The 18,637-nt window shown below is 31.4% G+C and overlaps 1 protein-coding gene across 1 annotated transcript; it reads left to right on the plus strand.

Moving 5' to 3' along the window:
• The first annotated feature begins 580 nt into the window (after positions 1-580).
• On the plus strand, positions 581-17,989 carry LOC142330392 (SUN domain-containing protein 3-like). The gene is made up of 4 exons (XM_075375617.1): positions 581-613; positions 2,719-2,886; positions 13,585-13,677; positions 17,852-17,989. Exons 1-4 carry the CDS (start codon positions 581-583, stop codon positions 17,987-17,989), a joined length of 432 nt encoding a protein of 143 aa, XP_075231732.1.
• Positions 17,990-18,637: the final 648 nt, after the last annotated feature.

Consider the following 18,637-nt stretch of genomic DNA (forward strand, 5'->3'; position numbering starts at 1 on the left):
CACGGAATACTTGATTTAAAATAACGTGATTTTAAATTGTACATATATTTACAAAAGTGTTGAAACACTTTTGAAAATATTACTTTATTTATAAGTTTTCCTTTCTTAATGAAGTTTCTTGTTATACTACTAATAACAAAAAAATTAAATTCATCTGCCCTTGTCAATATAGGTACTATTTTTTACATAAAATATAAATAATGAAAATACAACTTACCAACAATTATAAAGTGTAAAAATCTATTAGTGCTTTCAGATCTTTATCCATCATCAGGAATATGCACTTTGCTAAGTTTAAGATGTTTAAATGTTTTTTACCATAACAGTTGATTGTCATTGTATAAAAATTTCAGTGCTAAAAGTATAGTAACAATCAAAGTAAAAAAAAAAACATGTAATGTCATTAAGGGATTCTCAATCTTCATACATCATAACAATTGAGATTCCTTTAATGACATGGCATGATTTTACTTTGACTGTTACTATACTTTTAGCACTAAAGTTTTTATACAATGACAATCAACTGTTATGGTAAATAACATTTAAACATTTTAAACTTACAAAGTGCATACTCCTGATAATGGATGAAGGTTCGAAAGCCCTTTTATACTTAGTAAGTTGTATTTTCATTATTTAAGTTTTAAATATAAAAAAAGGACAGTGTTGCTAAAATTTAACTATTTTTTTAAACTGCATCAGTATATTTAATACTTTTATATACAATTTTTACATCAATAAGTTTTTATTAAAAAAAATTGACAGATACCATACTTCTCTTCATCAGGAAATTCATTTACGTAAGTATCCATTTTAATTTTTCAACAGTATTTCAGTTGTTTATCCATATGGCACTGAAAAACAAACTGCCAAATATATTTTGTTATCAGTATTCACGTTTAGATATTAGATCAAATCTATGAAATTGATTTTAAAACGTGTCCAATGATAAGATCATGGGCTCCTATTAGACTGCAATTAAAATTTGTTAATATTAATTTGGCCTTGGATAAAAAATGACTTAAGTTACGTAAAACTCATTGGGAATAAGCCATGGCCAAGCAAATTCATATGCATATTTAAAATACATGAATTATTATTATTATTATGATTGTTTTTGTGAATATATGAATTATGAATGTTATGCAAAATTTAACTATTTTTGTTTTATTCATTCATCTGGAAAGGATCTGGATGTTTCAATAATACAGTTATTTTATTATTGTTGGTAAATAGTCTAGGTGCTTCTTTTTGATAAATCTGTTTTTGTCAGAAAATACTTTTTCAGTAAGTTCAGGTCTTATAAATTAGTATAATTGTGTACTGTTATAAAGCAATTAATTCACTGCACAATCTATACAGTTTCTATCTATCAAGATAGTTTTAAAATTACATATGATATTTTTTTGGGAAAGTTTCACTATTTCTAGTGTGGATTTTTTGACAGAAAAAAAATTCTATGAGCTATGATGAAAGCTGGTGTAAGAGATTCTGTTAAACCAATTTTTAAAAAGTTAAAGATTATTGAATTTATATTTTACATTTGTTTGATTTAATAAGAAATAATTATAGTATATTTCAATATAATAGGTCATGTGTAGAAATTTTAACAAACATCTTAAAGAAAATAACGATCTTATTATTATTCTTTTATGACCGGATCACTTCAGTCAATCCATTAAAGTCTTCGATGGGACTGTTATCTAAGAGACTTCATGCGGTCCTCCAGTATGTTTTCATATGTTCAATCTTTATGACCTTTCTAGTGTTGAAAATGTGTTTATATGTTGAATTTTTTCTTGTCACTGTGAAGCGAGTGTTTTTTCCTTGAATTTCTTGTTTAATTTTATCTTATATGTGGTGTCTTTTCCTTCAGATCCTGTCTTATTTCTCTGATCTGTCTGCATCCTGTCTTGGTGTTTTTCAAGTCGAGATTGTACTATACTAGCTGTTTCAGAAGTCTTGAATCTTGCATCCTCATGATATGTCAAAGAAACCTAGTCCCCTCTTACACATGGTATCTGTGATGGGTTCTAACTCTTTGTACACAATCCACTTTCTTGGCCACAATCCACCACTACCCGTCTTTCTGGTACTTTTTATTGAAGCAGGTTCTTTCAATTTTCTGGAGTCCATCTGTTTCTGATTGTTCATTCAGATGGAAGAGTGTTTATGCTGCATAACTGCCTATTATATGAGCATAAAAATATGTAATTTACTTTCACATACTAATCTCAAATTATATCTGTAATAAAATTAAAAAAGGAATTTATTAAATTTTTGATTTGGCAAAATTATATTTAGTTTTATAATATTTTAATTATTTTCTAACTACTGTTGTATATAAGGCTGGCTTTTCTGTAAAAAAAAGAAAAATTATTTTACTAGTTTTATAATTGTTTCATCTGGCTTATTTGACATCAACTTTTATTATACAGGAACTCTATATTTATATTATGACCTGTTTTACATGAAAAGTATATCTTTAAGTAGATATTATAGCAAAAAATTGACAACTATTATAAAATATTTGTCTTTATTTCATTGAGGATGGACTCAAAAAGTACAACTTAGTACTCAAATCTTGACTAACTTCTGTTTCTTCTTATATATTCAACTCAAGAAGGCTAATTGGTAATTATATATAAATTATAATAGTATTATATCATAGAATAATAATTTAATAAAATAACACTATAAAGATAAATAATTATGTTATAGCCAAGTACTAATCCAGGTGATTGTTGGGCCATAAAAGGACAAGAAGCCTCAGCTGTAATCAAATTGGCAACAATGATAGAAGTAGAAAATGTATCATTAGATCACATACATAAATCACTTGCACCTTTAGGAGATACATCATCAGCCCCAAATAAATTTTCTGTATGGGTAAATTGTTAATATTCTTAATATTTACAACCATAGAATTAATAGTACAAACTGGGTCATTAATATTATTTTCCAATTTATTTAGCAACACAAATTAATCAGAAAATTATTCTCAGATTAAATCAGAATAAGCATCAATTAAAGATTGACACTGTACTAAGAGTAAAGTAGTTTTGCTTTTTTTCTAGATATGTTAATATACTTAATGAATCAATCATGAAAGTATTGTGTAGCTTTATTTTCATATTTTATAACTGTATAGGATCACGTTAGTCCTTTATTAAAGTTTCTTCGAAGGGACTATTCAAGTCTTGCAGTCCTCCCAAGACTTTTTCATACTTCCAATCTCCATGCCCTTTCTGGTGTTGAAAATATTCGTGTTGTGAGTTTCTTTCTTGTGTGTGTAAAGAAAGAATTTTTGTCCTTGATTTTTTCACTTAATTTTTATCTTCTCTCCTATTTTTCTGTCAGATTCTCTCTTATTTCTCTGATCCATCTGCATCCTGTCATGGTGTTTTTCGAGTCGATTGTACTCTACAAGTTGTTTCAGAAGTTTCGAATCTTGCATCCTCATGATGTGTTCAAAGAATCCTTAGTCTCCTCTTATGCACGGTATCAATGATGGGTTCTAACTTTTTGTACTCAATTTTGTTGGGCACGATCTACCACTTCCTGTCTTTCTAGTACTTTTTGTTGATGCGGATTCTTCCAATTCTTCTTTCAGTTTTCTGGAGTCTGTATTTGATTATTTGCATAGGCTGAACTGTATCTTATTTTTGAATTTATGGATAGATATTTTTTACTGTAGGAGTACAAAGTTAATTTTTGTGCTTTAGCTTTCTCCTTTTTTTTTTTAGAACCATTGTAAGGTATTACTTCAGAGGATGAATGAATGTAAATGAAGTGTAGCCTAGTACAATCTCAGGTCGACCATTCCGGAGATATGTGGTTAATTGAAACCAAACTACCAATGAACACTCATATCCATGATATAGTATTCAAATCTCTATAACAGTAACTGCCTTTACTAGGATTTGGACCTTAGAACTCTCGACTTTGAAATTAGCCAATCTGCAATTCGAGTTCCCCACTAGGTGGGTTTTTGTGTTTTAGGTAGTTTATTCTGGTTTATATTATGTTTTTTTTTTTTTTTTCATTTATGTTGTTTCTTATTATTTCTCTGAGGTATTTAAATTGGGTTACTGCTTGATTTTATTACAATTTATATTTACTTCATTTAATTATGTTGGTTTTTGGGGCATATTTGAATGATATTTTGAGGCCAATTTTACTTGTAATGTTATTCATATCTGTGTTTTAGCTTCATCAATATTGTTTGCTATCAGTGCCAAGTCATTGGAGAAACCAAGGCAGTTTTTGATTTTTTGTCTATTTTTATTTTTGGAGGGAATTTTTTGAGCCATTCCCTCCTTACCATATAAAGAGCTCAGTGAATAGGAGTGATGAGAGTCCATTGCCTTCACACAGTCCTGTTTTGATCTCAAATGATTACGAGAGTACGTCTCAGAATTCCACTTTTCACTTAGTGCATGTGAGGATTAATTTTATCATGTTTATTAATTTGGGATGTCAATTTAATTGTCATAGAATTTTTAGTAGGTATTCTCTGTGGATGCAATCATATGCTTTCTTGAAGTCTAAAAACCTTATCACCATGTCTTTGCTACTTTTTCTGTTCTAATCCATTATTAAGACATTAAGACTCATGATCTGGTCTGGACAGCTGCCTCAGGGTCTGAAATCTCCCTGGTATTCTCCTAGTTCTGTCTTGAGTTGCAAAACAAATCCTGTTGAGGATGATTTTTAAAAGAGTTTTGTTTTTTGTGCCTAATAGTGAAATTTCTCTTTAGTTGTTAGGGTCTGATTTTATTTTTTTTATGTAGCAAGTAGATGAGGGCTGTCATCCAGTGTTCTGGTACTTCTTCTTTGATGCAGATGTTGACAAGCTATTGATAAAGGGTGATTTTTGCTGGTCTTCCTGCATATTTTCAGATTTCTACAAAGGTCTAGTTTTTTCTGCTGCTTGGTGATTCTTCATCTCACCCAAAGCTTGGTAGACTTCTTTTATTGTGGGAGGGTTGATGTTTTCCGGTGATGTTGTTATTGGGATGCTGGTGTCAAAGTTTAGGATTTCTGTCAATTCTTTACAATTTAGGAAAAGATTTTTGAATAGGTTTTCAAGTTTATTCATAATTATTTTTTTTGTTGCTTTTTGTTAATTTTCATTCTTGATTACTTGGATTGGGTCTATTTTTCTTTTAGTTTTAGGGGCTTGGTTTTGTTACTTTCTTTGAGGAGTGAATTTAATTTTAATTTTGATTGTATATTGATCTGAGCCTATGTCTATTCCTCGAAGGACTTTTACATTGTAGGTCTGTTTGTCAGTGAAGAGATGATCTAGTTGCCATTCTCTTTTAGTGTAGTCGAGGTGTTCCCAAGTTTTGAGGTTTCCTCTTAAAATATGTGGATTTTGAGATTAGGTTGTGGTTTCTGCAAAGCTTGTTGAGTTTCTGTTTGTTTTCATTTGTTCTCTTTTGGGTGGGCCATTTTCTGATGATGTTGCAGTATTGCCTAGTTGAGTGTTGAAGTCTCAACATCTCTTTAACATGATTTTTGGGGATGTTATTTATGGTCTGGTCAAGTAGGTCTCAGAAATTTTCTATTTCTTTATGGTCTTTCGGATATTTGTTTTTATTATTATTGGGGGTGTGGGCATTTATTATGGTGTAGATTTTATTAGCTGCTTCTAGGGTGAGTGTTAAAATTCTTGGGGATTGTGACTTGAATTCTTGTACGGAGATTATTATTTGAGGCTGAGTTTGGAACAGACTTTTTGGCCTGTTCCAAACAGTGAGACACTTTTCAACACTTCCCAGGTACACCTTTGTACACTCTATATCCTTGAGATTCCATGGCGTCCTGGTTATTGTTCTGCAATCCCCTGATGAGAATTTTGTGTTTGTCCAAGAGATAGGTTATTATTTTATTTTAACTCTTATACATGCAGTCTGCATGTGTGTGTTTACATTGCGTGTGGAAATGTAGGTGTATGATGTTATCTTGCCACTTATCTTCTAAGTGGCAGTCCACCATATCAGAGTGCTGGCTTCTCTGAACTGTGGTGTTGCTTGATTCAGTCAGTGGAGTATTCCTTGAAGGACCTTTCATGGGTGACTGTCAAGAGGTCACCTGTGGTGTGACTGAGTTACAACTCTAGATGTGAACTAGTTTGTTTAGATTCAGTTCACTGGACAACTTTTTTCTATTTGTTCTTGATGTGATCCAGGCACACCTTGTGGAGTCTTGATCTGACTTTTGTTAAGGTTGTTATTTTGGAGGAAAGTTAAAAAGTGTGATCCTAAACATTATGTCCACAGTTATTTTGAAGACAAACTAAACAAAAGTTTGTGTTGTAATTTATTCTGGAATAAAATTGTTTTTTTTTTTTTATTATTTGAAAGTTTTCATTAGTGACCAGCAGGAGTAAGAGTGGTATAGAGAGAGATAGTACTTGCTTTTCTGATGGGAGGTAAGTAGTACTATTGTGACAGTTACTAACTGTGAGTCAGTTTAGTTCAAGCTTTGATTATGGTACTTATATTTTTATTTTATTGGGTCCTTGATACTGTCTCTCACCACTTTTCTGTTGTTTGGTTATAATTAACACCACCATCCTTGCTTGGTGATCCAAAAGTGTAAAAGAATGTTCTGTGTATGAACAAGGAAATCATCTATCTGCTTTGTAAGCAGATGTTGTATAGATTAAACATCTGATGATTCCCAGAATAATATAGAAATCAATCTACCACTGATTAGTGTTTTTATTATTGCACTGCAATTCGTGTTTAATTTTTTCTAGTATGTTTGCTGTTATTGAAAAATATTTTTTCTTTTAATTGTGATCTGGTCAAAAAATATACTAAACATGAACTGAATCAAATAAACATTATTTTCAGACTGTACATAGTATGTACCATTATGCCCACTATGACAGTGCCTTCAGACATACAGTCTGAAAATGCAGATAATATCAGAAATGGATAGGTATGCTACTTCATGGATAAGTAAAAGAATTGCCCCTCCCCATCAAACTTTAGCTAGAAAATATTAGCATAAAAAAGTTAATAAATAAAATTGGGAAAAATCTGTAACAGTTCTTAAATGTGTGTGAAGATAAATAAAATCTCCACAGAATACAATAATAAATTTTAAGGCATTAATAAAAAAAAAAAACTGAGTTTATGTAAGTATATACTAAGAAAGGAAATAAAAACTTTCACATTATTAAATTCCCAACCGAAAGTCTTACTCTTTACGACTTTGAGAGCTGGCGACCCCATGGCCCTAGCCTCTTCATCTTTTCTTCCCACTACACACAGAGCTGCTGAATAGTTTACACTATATATATATATATATATATATATATATATATATATATATATATATATATATATATATATATATATATTACATTAAGAACATATACCCTTACACAACCACATATCACCCTACACTTTTTCTTTTTACAGTTACACTCTGTGTGTTGCGACACACGGAAATGAAATGAAACCATAACTCAAGGTGGAAACTATCATGCCAATGAGTGGATGGCTCTATGTAGTGAATCTTTAAAGATTTCCTCTGGGCACCTGGGCAAACACAGTTGTATTTAGCTCCAGCCTCGCAGAGATAGTTGTATATTTCCCTGATACTTGTGGGACCAAAATTAGTATTCCACAGAAAAACCTCATGTTTGTTGGTGGTCCATCTGAAAAACCATCAATAACCAATAAATATCAACAATTTCAATCAATATCAATAACATCAATATCAACAATATCTGACAATTATTGTCATCAGCTGACAATTATCATCATCAGATCACAATTATCATCATCAGATGACAATTATTGTCATCAATTATTGTCATCTTTGTCTGATGACAATAATTGTCCTGAGGTTAATAACTTAAATGGTGACAAATGATACCTGAAATTTGCTAGTCAGATTTTTAGTTATGTGGAATAATCAGGAAGGTGGATCCCTACGTAATGTCTTGGCCTTTCCTGAATAATAAGATACTAACAAATTCAAAAGGCTCCCCCAAGAACGTAAAACAGTTGAGAGAAGGATCGATAGTGATAAACTTTCAGTGATGTGCAGAGTTGATCGCTCTTGTATCTAACCAGTATAGGCACTATAAGTGCAGTATGACATAATACCTTGATTACTAGCTGGGGAGTAATATTTTGTCAGGATCTTCTTGAGATGGACATTAATGAAATTGCTGAAGAGGTTTGTCCCCAAGGCGTTAGAGGTGAAGAAAATAATCAAATGTTGAATTGGTACGGAAGAACCTACTCCCTCCCTTATTTTAATGTTAACCTTCCCATGCCCTGGAGAAAATTAAAGTAGAATACTTGTCAGTTAAGAGCACGACCATTCATTCCTAACCCACACAATGTTTCCAGTGTCAAAGGTATGACACCAGGGTTAAAGGTACTTTTTGTCCGAATTCCGCAATATGTGCTAGATGTGCAAAAGAAGGCCACAAAAATACTCACTATCAGGAGGAAGAAAACTGTATTAACTGTGGAGGATTATATTCTGCTCCATGGAGGATTATAGTCTGCGACCATAAACCTACTATCACTATTTCTGGTGCTGACCGCGTAGTAAACAAAAAAAGGCCATGGAGATGGTTTGTTGAAAGAGCAAATTGGAACAGTCACCGTAAAGCCTTCCCATCACAATAGTGCTGACGCCCTACATCAACTTATCTCTTTTACCTGCTTGGTACTCGAGAATTCTAGTAGATTATTCCACAAACATCAGAAAATCAAAGACCATCCCTTCATTCCCTGGTGGAATGATGATTGCCAAAACATGATTAAGAAACGATGGCAAGCACTGCATAAATTTAACCATAGACCTACAAATGAACATTTAAATTTATATTGTAGAGCTAGAGCAGAATGTTGTGTATTCATAAAAGCTAGGAGAAAGTTATGAAGGAATTTTGTAGACACCATCTTGCACACTACTCCCACGTCTACTATGTGGAGGAAACTTTGTGCAATTTTTGGATCCTACATGATCTTATTCATGAATAATAACTCCTTACATCAACTTCTGCAACTAATCTGGGTGATTGTTTTTGTTCGGTATCCCTAACTTCATCATATACTAATGAATTTCAGAGATGGAAATATAACCATTAAAAATTGGTGATTCGGTTGGAAAATTAAATGCTTCCTTTACATTCGAGTTGTTGCATGCATTAAAAAACTCCACAGGACATCTCTCCTGGACCTGATAACAATATGCTTTCACACCTTTCATCACCTATTGTATATGTATAATAGTTTGTTCTCATTGTAAGTCTTCCCACCCATCTGGTTGGAAACAATTGTTGTACCAGTACTTAAACCTGGTAGAGACAAAGCAAGCTCCTCAGACTGCCGACATGTCTCCTTGACAACGTTTTGTGCAAAGTGAAGAAGAATAGAATGGTGAACCGAAGGCTTACCTGGTATTTAGAGAAGCACACTCTAATATCTCCAGAGCAATATCATTTATGCCAAGGACGATCTTCCATTGATCATCTGGTATCAGTGGAAACAGCTATCCTAAATGCTTCTGTTCCACCAGCAACTTGTCGCTATTTTCTTTGACATCAGGAGGGCGTACAGTACAGCCTGGAGATGAGATATTCTAAATACCCTTAAAGAATGGGAAGTCGTGGGCAATATGCTAGCCTTTATTAGAAGTTTCCTAAATTTTGTGTTGGAGATTCTTTGTTGAGTAGCATCACCTTGTAGAATTGAGTGCCGCAAGGAAGTCTAGTGTCACCTTGTTAATATAGACATCAGCAGTATTACTAAATGTGGGCAACCACCTTTCTCTATTTGTTGATGATTTTGCTACATATATCATGACTTGTTTAACGGCCACATCTGAGAGACTACTACAGAATACTATATCTCATCTTGAAACTTGGTCCAAAGTCATAGGCTTCACGTTTTAACTGGAGAAAAACACAAAATATGTGGTGTTCTCTCATCTATGAAACCATTTTACTCCATTGCACAACGAAGAGTAAATTCTTTTATAAAAATTTAATGAAAACTAATTTTTTTTAAAAATTCAAATTTTGGCTTCAAATAACTCTGATGGGGCTGGTAATAAACATCTCAGATTTGCACAACTTAGTGTTTTTGTAGATGTTTATAGCAAATAAAAAGGTTTCTTGTACATTGTACTAATAAAAAAGTTAAAAGCTCTCAAAAATCATGAAAAACCTGTTAAAACCGATACCATTTTGACTCTCTAAATAAGTGTTCCAAGAGGGTTTTTTGTTTTCTTGGTACTTTAATATTTTTATACTTATTACTTTGAATAGACTTGTTTGAACCATTCTACGGCAGTGTTCAAGTTATAAAAGGTGCTTGAAGTCATTTCCAGTCGTCAGGAAAATTCATGTTGCAACATGCTCTCTTATGCTTGCTGTGTCATTTAGCTTTGCAGTTACAGACTGGTCACTGTGACATTAATCAGTGACCTCTTCACATCTTTTCAGAGTGTCTCAAATTTCATCATGTGTTTGGAAGTGTTTATTAAATTAATTAATTTTACTTAATAATATTATATTTGCAAATTTTAAAATCAGTTAAATTTTTACTTTATTTTCAAGTAATTTCACATAAAACAATGGAAGAACAATGTTCCATAGGAATTTATGTGAATGAAGAATGTCATAAAACAGTACATTCAGTACCAAAAGAACTCATTAAAATTTGGGAATTTAGTTAATTCAGATGTCACCAGTGTTTGTAAACCATGAAAAAAAACTTTGTCAAAATTCAGTCACTTATATGGACATTTAGTTCTGTTGAGACTCATAAAAAACAGTTTAAAAAACTTACAAATAACATTAGAGCAAGCTCTTAAGAACACATTTTTCCAAATTTAAATTTAGTTCTGGAAAGTCTCTTTATGTTAACTGTTTCAAAAGTATTTTTTTCAAGCCTTGAAAATGATGATGTGCAGTTCACATGAACTAACTACAGTGACATGGGTCATTCTCTCACAATTTCAAGAGATTATCAGAAGAGATATCACAGCTGTTTGTTAACCACACTAAATAAACTTTCATTGCTACAAAAACAGGTTCATTGAAGAATAATTAAAATTTTGTTACAATTTATTTTTTCTTTGATAGTGTTTATAAAAATAAACCAATAGAAAAATAAAATTTAATTCTTGAAAAAAGATGAAGGCTACTCATTCAAATTTCAGTTTTGTAAGTTTTACAAGCATTTTTTAATCAAAATTGTATTAGGTTACTGGTATTGATTAAGTTATCATTAAATTCCGAAGTATAATTAATAATTTTAAAAATACTGAAAACAACAACATAGGGGCTAAATATAAAAAATATATAAAAAAGTGCAAAGAAGACTAGAAACTCCCTTGGAGCACTTAATTTAGTGAGTCAGAATGGTATCGCTTTTAACAGGTCTTTCTTGATTTTTGAGAGGTTACAACTTTTTTATTAGTAAAATACACAAGAAACTTTATTTGCCATAAACATCTACAAAAACACTGAAAGTTGTGAAAATTTGAGATTTTTATCACCAGCCCAATTAGAGTTATTTGAAACCAAAATTTGAATTATTAAAAAAAAATTAGTTTTCAAAAATTCATAAAAAGAGTAAGTATACCACCATTAATATTATTTTTGATAAACTACTAACATATACCTACATATAAAAAAATAATTCAAACTGAGTATGTCATCCCTGCCTCTTGAAAAAATTACCAAAAGTGAAATTTCATAGTTTTTCAACTTTATTGGCAATTTTCTCATAGAAAGAAAAGAGAGAGTTAAAAAAACAACTGGACTATCTTTTACGTTGAGAAAATATGATTTTGTTACATCCTTATCCTTCCAGGACCAATAGTTTTTTAGTTATATTTTCAGTAAACCCTTATAATCACAAAAATAAGTGTGCACACTGTAACTGCTTAAATAAAAAATTAAAGGTTTTCAGGTCCTGAAACATATAGGAAACAAGTGGGTAAGATTAATTCTTTTTGAATTGGTCAAGCAACCAGCTTGTTTCTTTGGGACACTTCAAATGAATTGACCCTTAACTACTTTTTGAATATCCATACAGAAAATTTCTTTTTGAAAGTCAAGTCACCAAAACTAAATTTATTTAGAAAATCTCTTGAATTTGATTTAGACACTATATCACTACATTAATAGTTATAATTACTCTTTTTATTTGAAGTAATTCATAAACGTAAGCCTTCATTCATCAGAATCACACAAATTTACCTCATGCACTACCCATCTCTTTTCATTAAAAAAAAATGTTAATGCCAGCAAATTTTTTAATTAATTAAAAAAACTTTATTAATAAAAACTGATCAGTTAGCCTGCTAATTTCTTTACCTATTTTGCCTAGAATAGATTTGCCAGACTTTTTTTGTTGTTGAATGTTTAGTAACTTTTTTGTCTTTCTTTGGCTGCCATTTTTCTTTAACTACCAAAAACAAATGATTACTAAATGATTTTAATATTATTTACAGCTTGGATATTTCAACCAGTTCAATTTATTAAAATGATTTGAGTGGTAACTTCCTTTTAATGTTTACACTAATGTTTATTTTTTTCTTGTTAAACCTTTCTTTTTCTTCTTCCTATTGGAAATGACTCATTAATTCTTTCACTGTGTTATACTAGTCACAAATACTTAGAAAGTATAAAATTTCATCAACTATATAACAATCTACAAATTAATTCAGCTAATAACAAATTATACGTTTTAAGTTCTGAATTATACTACATATTAATCCACAAGACTAACATCCGCCAAGACTACAACAGCTCTTGTAACATTTGCATAAAAAAATGAATTTAACCATTTAAAGCCAGTCTACATTTATCATGTTTTATTTGACACAAACAATTTTATGCCACCTACAATCCATGAAAAAATGTAACACCCTTCAGCTAAAAAAATATTACCTCAAAAAAGATCTTAATTCCAAATGCATTCAAATCATGGCAATCAAAAATAAATATATTTTTATAACATACAAGTGCATAGGAATTATCTATATTCATTTAGTTATAAATGATCATTATACTATTGAAAGAATATACTATTTTTAGTGAATAAATAAATTAGCAATTTGTTGGGACCAGCTGCAGTAATAATGTATTATTGAAATAAAATTAATAAATGAAAATAAAATAAATCTATCTATCTTAAAGATAGGAATAATTCTTCATACGTATTAAATCAAAAATTTATTGGGCTGTTTGAAAATTATCAGCCAATTACATTCTATAAAATTAACTAATAAAGTTCATATTTGAATGAGGAAATATTAAAAAGACAATAGTGTATCATCAATAAATATGTTGATTATACTATTTACCTTGCTTAATAAATGTACTTTACTGTCCATCAAAACTATTATTTTACTGAACAACAAACAGAAAGTTTAAAATTTAAAATTATCAACCATTATAAAAAAGGTGTTGTAACTGAGTGTAAGCATTTACTTGTAATAGAATAAACACACAAATAAATATATTTTGTAGCGATTTAAATTAATAATAATTAGATTAATAAATTATTAATTTGAAAATTTATATTTTAGGGTTTAGATTCTCAGACATGTGATCACAGACATCTATTTGGAATTTTCTGCTACAATAACGATGGATCAGCAGTGCAAACGTTTCAAGTAAAGGTGATTTCAAAATCATAATAAATTAGAAGATAAAAATTATTATTGAATGTTAAACATCTCACTTTAGGATTAAAGTGATTTCCTGGCATCATATCTCTAGAGCTGCTACAAGAAGGAAAGTATGGTAATTGGTAAAAAAATTGGGTGTGGGTTTTATACATTTCTTAAAGTTTCATGACCTAGGAATCCCCCAAAAACCACATAAAAACAAAAAACTGGATAAACTAATTGTGATGAAATTTTTTTAGACTCTTGTTTACAAGGCACCTCTCTCTCAGGGCAGGGTGAGGGGGTTTTGGGGGGGGGGGTCAATTTGCTCAAAGTGACAAAAATTATTCATACTTCAGAATAGATTAGCCAGTCTTCAACAACAGCCACTTTTTCTCATTGCAAAGCACTGGGTAGGAAATAACTTCCTGATCAAGTATACAGACAGCTTTTTCACAAAAAAAGATGACAGAAAGGATTTATAAACAGATACTTCCAAAATCTATCTTCAGATATCTACCTAGACTCAGAGACCAACATGGGGCAAAAAGGGGTATTTGTTTACTTGTTCTGCAGTTTCTTTATGGAATGATTCAACCTGGAAGGTACCTTTTAGTGTCTGTTTCAAAGCATTGAGTACTCATAAACCTTTAAGAGAATGGAAATTTTACCCAGTACAGGAACAACTGCTGTTTACTGAATTTATGTTAATTAACAAGAATAAAGTGACACAATAACTGTTTTTCCTTCAGAAATTAAAGAGCAATCTAAGCATATGTTCAAGTTCCTAGAGGAAATACTCATTTGTTTCCAGGATTGTGCGGTGTTAATAGTATTTCAATATAAATAATTATGCGAGATTAGTAATGATTATAACCGATACAGCCAGAACCTCATTTTGTATAAAAGATTAAAGTAATTTTTTTTTAAATTTAATATAGCCACAATTCCAAAAGTATTTACATCCATAGGTACAAAACTTTTGAATCTGTTTTTTACGAAGTGGTTCTAACTTTTTTTTAACAATACCGAAAAGTGCTTTATTGTTCAAATTTTTTCTTAAAAAGAAAATTATTTAAATCAGATTTATTTTAAATAATTGTGAACAACTGTTATATTAAAATAAGAATGTTAAAATTAAGAACAATTTTTTTTTTTTTTTTGTCTTCAGTCATTTGACTGGTTTGATGCAGCTCTCCAAGATTCCCTATCTAGTATTAGTCGTTTCATTTCAGTATACCCTCTACATCCTACATCCCCAACAATTTGTTTTACATACTCCAAACGTGGCCTGCCTACACAATTTTTCCCTTCTAACTGTCATTCCAATATTAAAGCTACTATTCCAGGATGCCTTAGTATGTGGCCTATAAGTCTGTCTCTTCTTTTAACTATATTTTTCCAAATGCTTCTTTCTTCATCTATTTGCCGCAATACCTCTTCATTTGTCACTTTATCCACCCATCTGATTTTTAACATTCTCCTATAGCACCACATTTCAAAAGCTTCTAATCTTTTCTTCTCAGATACTCCGATTGTCCAAGTTTCACTTCCATATAAAGCGACACTCCAAACATACACTTTCAAAAATCTTTTGAAATTAATTTTTGATGTAAACAGATTATATTTCTTACTGAAGGCTCGTTTAGCTTGTGCTATTCGGCATTTTATATCGCTCCTGCTTCATCCATCTTTAGTAATTTTACTTCCCAAATAACAAAATTCTTCTACCTCCATAATCTTTTCTCCTCCTATTTTCACATTCAGTGGTCCATCTTTGTTATTTCTACTACATTTCATTACTTTTGTTTTGTTCTTGTTTATTTTCATGCGATAGTTTTTGCGTAGGACTTCATCTAGCCGTTCATTGTTTCTTCTAAATCCTTTTTACTCTCGGCTAGAATTACTATATCATCAGCAAATCGTAGCATCTTTATCTTTTCACCTTGTACTGTTACTCCGAATCTAAATTGTTCTTTAACATCATTAACTGCTAGATTCATGTAAAGATTAAAAAGTAACGGAGATAGGGAACATCCTTGTCGGACTCCCTTACTTATTAGGGCTTCTTTCTTATGTTCTTCAATTGTTATTGTTGCTGTTTGGTTTCTGTACATGTTAGCAATTGTTCTTCTATCTCTGTATTTGAACCCTAATTTTTTTAAAATGCTGAACATTTTATTCCAATCTACGTTATCGAAAGCCTTTTCTAGGTCCATAAACGCCAAGTATGTCGGTTTGTTTTTCTTTAATCTTCCTTCTACTATTAATCTGAGGCCTAAAATTGCTTCCCTTGTCCCTATACTTTTCCTGAAACCAAATTGGTCTTCTCCTAACACTTCTTCCACTCTCCTCTCAATTCTTCTGTATAAAATTCTAGTTAAGATTTTTGATGCATGACTAGTTAAACTAATTGTTCTATATTCTTCACATTTATCTGCCCCTGCTTTCTTTGGTATCATAACTATAACACTTTTTTTGAAGTCTGACGGAAATTCCCCTTTTTCATAAATATTACACACCAGTTTGTATAATCTATCAATCGCTTCCTCACCTGCACTGCGCAGTAATTCTACAGGTATTCCGTCTATTCCAGGAGCCTTTCTGCCATTTAAATCTTTTAATGCTCTCTTAAATTCAGATCTCAGTATTGTTTCTCCCATTTCATCCTCCTCAACTTCCTCTTCTTCCTCTATAACACCATTTTCTAATTCATTTCCTCCGTATAACTCTTCAATATATTCCACCCATCTATCGACTTTACCTTTCGTATTATATATTGGTGTACCATCTTTGTTTAACACATTATTAGATTTTAATTTATGTACCCCAAAATTTTCCTTAACTTTCCTGTATGCTCCGTCTATTTTACCAATGTTCATTTCTCTTTCCACTTCTGAACACTTTTCTTTAATCCACTCTTCTTTCGCCAGTTTGCACTTCCTATTTATAGCATTTCTTAATTGCCGATAGTTCCTTTTACTTTCTTCATCATTAGCATTCTTATATTTTCTACGTTCATCCATCAGCTGCAATATATCGTCTGAAACCCAAGGTTTTCTACCAGTTCTCTTTATTCCGCCTAAGTTTGCTTCTGCTGATTTAAGAATTTCCTTTTTAACATTCTCCCATTCTTCTTCTACATTTTCTACCTTATCTTTTTTACTCAGACCTCTTGCGATGTCCTCCTCAAAAATCTTCTTTACCTCCTCTTCCTCAAGCTTCTCTAAATTCCACCGATTCATCTGACAACTTTTCTTCAGGTTTTTAAACCCCAATCTACATTTCATTATCACCAAATTATGGTTGCTATCAATGTCTGCTCCAGGGTAAGTTTTGCAGTCAACGAGCTGATTTCTAAATCTTTGCTTAACCATGATATAATCTATCTGATACCTTGCAGTATCGCCTGGCTTTTTCCAAGTGTATATTCTTCTATTATGATTTTTAAATTGGGTGTTGGCAATTACTAAATTATACTTCGTGCAAAACTCTATAAGTCGGTCCCCCCTTTCATTCCTTTTGCCTAACCCGTATTCACCCACTATATTTCCTTCCTTGCCTTTTCCAATGCTTGCATTCCAATCTCCAACTATTATTAAATTTTCATCTCCTTTTACGTGTTTAATTGCTTCATCAATCTCTTCGTATACACACTCTACCTCATCATCATCATGGGCGCTTGTAGGCATATAAACGTTAACAATCGTTGTCGGTTTAGGTTTTTATCCTTATTACAATGATTCTATCGCTATGCGTTTTGAAACACTCCACTCTCCTCCCTATCTTCTTGTTCATCACGAAACCTACTCCTGCCTGCCCATTATTTGACGCTGAGTTAATTACTCTAAAATCACCTGACCAAAAGTCGCCTTCCTCTTCCCACCGAACCTCACTAATTCCTACTATATCCACATTTGTCCTACCCATTTCCCTTTTTAAATTTTCTAGCCTACCAACCTTTTTCAAGCTTCTAACATTCCACGCTCCGACTCGTAGAATGTTATTTTTTAATTTTCTGGTGACCCCTTCCTTAGTAGTCCCCACTCGGAGATCCGAACGGGGGACTATTTTACCTCCGGAATATTTTACCAAGGAAGGCGCCTCCATTATTGCTATGTTAAGAACAATAGTAAACATTTAAAAATGAAAACACTTGAAATTTTAACTTTTTTTTCTATTTCAGAATAAAGGATTACGACCATACAATATAATTGAATTAAAAGTGCATTCAAATCATGGCAATCCAAAATATACATGTATTTATAAAATAAGAGTGCATGGGAAAAAATCATCATCCAGTGGAATTACAGTCCACTCCTGAGATGCTATCATTAATTAACACTTTCACTGCCGAGGCCAAAAACATAAACCTACCACTGAATGCCAGCCATTTTTGTCAATTTTTAAAAATTTATTGCACAATATGTGTAAAACTTAGGTTAAGATAACTTACTTTGTTTTAAACTGTGATTTTTTTTCTTTTTACTGATATTTTTGCGTTAAGAGTGTCTTGAAAACAAATTCTAGAAATTCTTCTTATAAGTTGGCAATGTTTGTGTGAAAATAAAAACTTGACAAAGTAAATTTTTAATTAATTTTATTATATATCAGAACTACAAAATCATTTTTCATTTACAAAATGCATTTCTTAATATAATTAAATAAAACAAACAGTTACAGTAAATAAAAATGTTACACTAAATAATTTTTTTTTATGTGGAAAAGTTTGAAACACTGGTCTTTACACAGGATTTTACATTCGCTACAATAATATATCTTTTCTTATAGCTTTGCTAATGTTTTTCTTTCCTTTTTCTGCACATAGCTGACATCATTTTTCAACTCTTCTTCCCTGGAGGAACTGAAATTTTTTCCAGTCTGCAGTCTGCCTAGCTGCTTATCAGTGGTACAAGGTATTGGAAAATTATCTTGTTGAACTGGCAGGTCTTTACACAATTCCTTTATGAAT

The sequence above is a fragment of the Lycorma delicatula genome, chromosome 9 (genome assembly GCF_047948215.1).
Source record: "Lycorma delicatula isolate Av1 chromosome 9, ASM4794821v1, whole genome shotgun sequence".
Taxonomy (NCBI): domain Eukaryota; kingdom Metazoa; phylum Arthropoda; class Insecta; order Hemiptera; family Fulgoridae; genus Lycorma; species Lycorma delicatula.

What these genes read in the sequence shown, in the direction of transcription:
- LOC142330392 (XM_075375617.1), top strand. Translation starts at nt 581, where the DNA reads ATGGATGAAGGTTCGAAAGCCCTTTTATACTTA. An exon ending in CGAAAGCCCTTTTATACTTA is followed by an intron (nt 614 to 2,718) that starts GTAAGTTGTATT and finishes ATTATGTTATAG; the next exon opens with CCAAGTACTAATCCAGGTGA. An exon ending in CAAATAAATTTTCTGTATGG is followed by an intron (nt 2,887 to 13,584) that starts GTAAATTGTTAA and finishes TTTATATTTTAG; the next exon opens with GGTTTAGATTCTCAGACATG.